This window comes from Propithecus coquereli, unplaced genomic scaffold, assembly GCF_000956105.1.
Source record: "Propithecus coquereli isolate 6110/MARCELLA unplaced genomic scaffold, Pcoq_1.0 Scaffold436, whole genome shotgun sequence".
Classification (NCBI taxonomy): Eukaryota; Metazoa; Chordata; class Mammalia; order Primates; family Indriidae; genus Propithecus; species Propithecus coquereli.
The window spans coordinates 1,160,979-1,166,978 of NW_012150130.1; the positions used below are offsets into that span (position 1 = coordinate 1,160,979).

The 6,000-nt window shown below is 38.1% G+C and overlaps 1 protein-coding gene across 1 annotated transcript in view; it reads left to right on the forward strand.

Annotated features, from left to right (window-relative positions):
- PHKB (phosphorylase kinase, beta) overlaps positions 1-6,000 on the forward strand; it is a 252,022-nt gene that overhangs the window by 37,301 nt on the left and 208,721 nt on the right. Inside the window, exon 5 of the mRNA XM_012653961.1 lies at positions 2,525-2,680. Within this exon, the coding sequence (XP_012509415.1) occupies positions 2,525-2,680 (156 nt within the window). The remainder of the gene's footprint in view (positions 1-2,524; positions 2,681-6,000) is intronic.

Genomic DNA, 6,000 nt, shown 5'->3' on the forward strand with positions numbered 1-6,000 from the left:
AATCATGGCAGTGTGAAAGGAGTAGAGACCACATGAATTTCTATTTGTGTAGTTTCAGGCTACTGCCAGCAGTCTCAGATATTGAGAAGGGATAACCACCTTCTCTGAGTTAACGCTGGATGCCTTGGTCACGTTGTAAATAGAGAATGTATGTCCCTTACTGTACCTCCATTCACTTGGTGCTAATGACCTACTGAAAGGTCCTGACTTTCATTTGTTGATCAGGTACTTCAGTCATAAGGAGGGCTGTATTTGTTTGTGCAGGGCCTTTGGAGATGGTAAAAGTTTATCAGCACTCTAGAAGAGAATTGTCCAGCAGAACTTTCTGTGATGATAGAAATGTTCTATATTATCATTGAGCAATACAGTAGCCACTAGTCACGTGCGCCTCTTGTATACTTGAAATATGGCCACTGTGACTGAGGAGCTAAATTTTTAATTTTATTTAATTTTAATTAATTGTAATTTAATTTAATTAGGCATATGTGGCTAGTAGGTACCATATTGGACAGAGGAGCTTCTAGAAGCTGAGAAGGTAGTGAGAGTCTAAAGGAAAACTTTTTCTACTCCCAGCACTTCTGACACCAAACATGTAGCTTTTCTACAGCAGCAGGTGTCCGATTTGAGACATCAGCTGGCTGTTCTACAATTTAGCGTAATCCTACCAGTAACAACCTGAGGTTAACACAGATCCCACAGGTTAAGGGCTGAGTCCCACAAGAGTGCCCCCCACTTCAGATGCCAGTTTTAAATAGTGGGTCCCTGGGTTACCCACACTTCTGTCTGGAAAAATTGGGGATTCCCATGATCCCTTCTTCAGGTTCAATAATTTGTTATAACAGCTCAGAACTCACAGAAGCACTTTGCTTGCCATTGCCAGTTTGTTGTAAAGGAGATCTTAAAGGATACAAATAACAGCCAGATGACATAGGGCAATGTCCAGAAGGGTCTCAAGCACAGGAGTGTCTGTCCCTGTGGAGTTTGGGATGCACCACCCTCCTGGCATGTGGATGTGTTCTTCACCTCAGAATTCTTCAAACTGCATCATTTAAGGTTTTATAGAGGTTGAATTATGTAGGCAGATTGATTAAATCATTGGCTATTGGTGATTGGCTTAATCTCCAGCCACTCTCCCTTTCTCCCCCTCCCCCGAGGTGAGAAGGTAAGTTGTGCAGGTGGGAGGGCAGAAAGTTCCAGCCCTTTAATCACTTGGTTGGTTCCTCTGGCAACTAGCCTCCCACCTTGAAGCTACCTGGGGGTCTGTGGAGAGCCACGTCATTAGCATACACTCAGGCATGGTTGAAAGGGACTTACTATAAACACAAAAGACACTCTTTTCACCCCTGTTGCTTAGGAAATTCCAAGGGTTCTAGGAGTTCAGTACCAGGAACTGGGGAGTAAGACCAAATTACATATTTCACAGTAGCACAGGGATATACAGACAGGTAATAAAAGTACAAGACAGGAGAAATAACTGAGGGATAATCACCCTGATGTGGGAGGCCAGAGAAAGGAATTTTGGTTGGGGTTCAGAAAGGACTTTAAAAAAGAAGATTTTTTTTTGAGATAGGATTTTAAAGATGAGAAGAATTTTAAAAGATGGAGAAGAGAATATGATTCCATGTGGTTTCTTAGGCATGTGAAACAAGGCAAGGTCACAACCACCGAGGTATTATCATCACTTACATCTCTTCAAAGGGGAGGAAAATCATTGCCTTTACATAGAGCTGTATATTATTCTATTCTTTTTTTTGTTCTTATTTATCTCATAAGATTAGCACAGTGCTTGGCATATAATTGGCATCAGTAATGTTTGCCAATTTGAATTGAATAGGCCCCAAAGAAACGTGTGAACTTCGTTGTCCTTAGAGTTTGTAGGATCATTTAGTGTTTACTTAGTATTCTAAAATGGTTAAATTTTATGTCTAATTAATAGATAATAGTGTGATCTGTGTTCTCTTAGAATTGGCGCCTTATTAAGTAGTCAGAGTACGGTATATATGGAAGGAGAAATGAAAACATGTTAACAGAAGCATAGGTTAAAATTTGTGACCCTGAGAGAAAGAAATGGTATTTGAAGTTTGAACATTTACTGAATTAGAATATAGCCTGAAGTACTTTTTCATTATAAGTGTCATGTAAGCATATCCAAATAATAGTACAGTGGAATACAGTCACTGAAATCCTGCCTCATAAAGTAAAACAATATTTTACTCCAAAATAAAATAAGATGCAAAACTTTGCAAAATTCATTGCTACTAAATTAACATGCTCCCTATTACACTTGAGTTGCCATGCTTGTGAAAGATCAATTGACACTCATGTTAACACTGTTAAATTAGTAGTTATGAGCTTTGTGTATTGTTTCTTAGAAAAGATGACATTTCTGCTGCTTTGGTCAGTCCTATGCTTATATGCCTTACCTTTCTTCATTAAAAAGGTTCGTGTAAAATAGCTTATAATCTGTAGTCTTGGATGAGTTTGTGAATTACTACCGCTATTTAAATTTTATATTTGATTTTAGGTCCAGCAGTTTAAGCAGGATCCGCGCCCAACAACATGTCTTCACTCTGTTTTCAATGTACATACAGGAGATGAGATGCTCTCCTATGAGGAATATGGTCATCTTCAGGTAAAAAGAGAATACAAATTTCTTCTCTTTATACTGTGTATTGTGGAAGTATTGCGACTGTTTAAAAAATGTTTTTAAAGTAGATTTCATAAATTGTTCAAAATAGAAATATAGAATCAACCCTGAAATGGAGAAGAAAGTGAAATATTCATCACCAGGGCTGAATTACTGTGATTGAACATTAAATCTGACTGAATTGTCGGTCCTCAAGCAAAAAGGGCAACTGAATGGATTATAATATTGTTTCTGCCTAAAATAAGGACGCCTCCAGTTCTTTCAGTGACAAAAGCTTTTGCTTGTTATCAAGTTCAGAAGAATTTCAACACTGAGGAACTAGAGGGAAAAAAGACCATTGACAATGGTGTGGTGGCAAATCAGTTTCTGTTATGTGGCAGTTCGTCTTCCAGTGTGTCCGCCTTCAATAAAGCTAAAACATGCTGTCGAAGCTAATTCCAAAGGCATTTCTGAAGTCCATGAATTTTGTCTTACATAATATATTAAATGTTATACCTATGCTAAGAATACACAGGATTTTGTTTTGTTTTCATTGTTTTTCTCTCACATCTATATACTGTCTTTCGCTGGACATCCTGTTGCCTTGTTTCTAGGATGCAGATACCATATATGCTGTTATCCTTAATGGATTTTCCTTCTGCTCATCATTTGGCTCTCTTTGGGCTAGCATACTTATTATTCATATATTTCTTACTAAAATAAGAGTATCTCCTCTTTATAGTCCCTCTCTCTCTAGAGATCTGAAACATCTTGCTTGAGTGTATCTCCTCCAAACATGGAAGTGTAGTATCTCCATTTCTATGAAGCAGAAACTCATGTGCTTATTTGTAAATAGTTCCTTGGAGAGTTAGCATTATGTGAGTATGTAGTTTCTCAACATTAACCTCGTAACTATAACATAATAGGATTTTGTGTGCCTTTTGCTTTGAGAAATATGTTTGCCATCAGAAATAGGGTTTTCAGAAGGTAACAGCTCCTTTTTTCTTGTATCCCAGAATTTAAGCTCAATGCCTGGCACATAGTAGGCATTAAATAAATGTTAGTCAATGTGTTATTTGGCAATCCCTTTACAACTTGCCGCTTACATTTTCTCACAGAAGCATCCCAAAAGTCAGAGCGGAGGGTTCTTAGACATGTTCCTGTAAGTGACTGTCCATAGGAATGAAATTTCTTTGAAGTCATTTTTAACAGACCAATGTCAGTGCTATAAGAAAATACTAATATTTGGATGAGTCTGTTAGTGGAGTGAAACTCTTTTCTACCATGTTTTAAGGAAGGCTAAACAAAAGTTTATGTCAATCTATAAAACCTAAAGCCAGAATACTGTATCTTTCTGTGTGGCACACTTGGACCTTGACAAGACCCTGACACCCGCTGGGCCCTAGTGCTAGGAAGTCAGGAGACATCCATGGTAGGCCTGGTTCCTGAGAGGGCCACCAGCAGTGCCAGGCCCTGGTGGCACACGGGCTTCTTTGTCTGAGGCTTCCAGTGCACCAATGACCTCTGCCCCACTGTCCATCGCCAGTCAGTGGGGAGGGTCAAGGGAGACACAAGCCACCAAGGCTGTTAGAGGGTAATAATCTTCTATATTAGAATTGTATGGGAACAAAATTACTTCTTGCTTTCTCTTCCTTCTTAACTCAATATTTGCAGTTTCCTGGCTAGGTTAGAATTTTTCACTGCTTTTTTCCTACTTATTTAATAATAGTTTTATTGAGATATAAGCCACATAACGTGTAATTCACCTATTTAAAGTATACAATTCAATGTTTTTTTAGTATATTTACAGAGTTATGCAACCATTATCACACTAAATTCTAGAATATTTTCATCACCCCAAAAAGAAACCTTATACCCGTTAGCAGTCATACTTCATTTTCCCCAAAGCTTTCCAGCCCTAGGCGACCACCAGTCTACTTTCTGTCTCTGTGGGTTTGCCTATTCTTGACACTTCATATAAATGGAGTCATACACTATAAGATTTTTTTGTGACTGGCTTCTTTCATTTAGCATGTTTTCAAGGTGTATTAATCAGTGTTCTCTAGGGAGACGTCACCAATAGGATGGATGAATGGCTAGAGACAGAGATAGAAATGGGAAGATATTTATTGTTAGGGAAATTGTCTCATATGATTATGAAGGCTAAGAAGTCCCACGATAGGCCATCTGCAAGCTGGAGAACCAAGGATGCCGGTACTGTGGCTCAGTCCAAGTCCAAAAGCGTTAGAACCAGAGAACCATGTTACTCAGTGGGAGGGTGAAGGCCCGTGACTGAGAGCCCAGGGAGCCACTGGTGGAAGTCCTGGAGTCCCAAAGCTAGAGAACTGGCAGTTCTGATGTTCAAGGGCAGGACAAGAAGAGCATAACAGACTCTGGAAGAGAGAGCAAGAATTTACCCTTCCTTCGTTTTTTTGTTCGTTCTGGGTCTCCAGCTGATTGGGTGCCTGCCCACCATCCAAGTATAGATCTTTCCCACTCAGTCCATCTATTCACATGCCAATTTCCTCTAGAAACATCCTCACAGGTAGGTGCACCCAGAAATAATGCTTTACCAGCTATGTAGGTATCCCTTTATCCAGTCAAGTTGACACCTAAAATTAGCTATCCCGTAACGGTTGTCCATGTTGTGGTGTGTATGTTTCTTGTTTCTTTACCTGAGACAATTTACACATCGCATTCAGGATTCTTTGAGAATCTTTTCTTGTTAATGTGGATATTATTGTCTTTTGTTTTATCTTGTTTAGATGATAAAATGTCTATTTTTAATAATAAACTAAAAGAACACCTCATTTCTTCATAAAACTAATTTGTTCATAAATATATTTTAAATTATATGCTATAGCATTGATTAAAATTAGTATGTTCTTACAGTTGTTTACGTAAATTCTGTGTTCTCTGAAAATAATAATGTTTTCAAGATGTACTGCCTGTTGTTTATGGTGTACTGGCATAGTCTTAATGTCTTGCTTGCCAAATAACTTTTTCATTTACATACATTTGAGGTGGATTGACATTACATTGCTGCCTGTGGGCAAAACTATTCCAAAGTAGAAGTTCTTTAGACTCAGAGCTTGAAAATAAACCTTAGAAAGCAAATGATATAGAAACAATTGCTAACAGTTCTACTTGCAGCCATTTCCCTAATCAAGTGTTACCCATCACAATGAATTTGAGCGTTTTAGAATTTTACATATAAAGCTGGGATTTTATTATGAACTAAATCCACAACTCCTTTGTTTCACAACAGGAAAGGAAATGGTTTTTACATGACACTATTAGAGCAAATGACTTGTAATTTTAGCCTTTACATTTAATTTCATAACATAATCTTTTTGTTGTTTCCTTTAACTTTT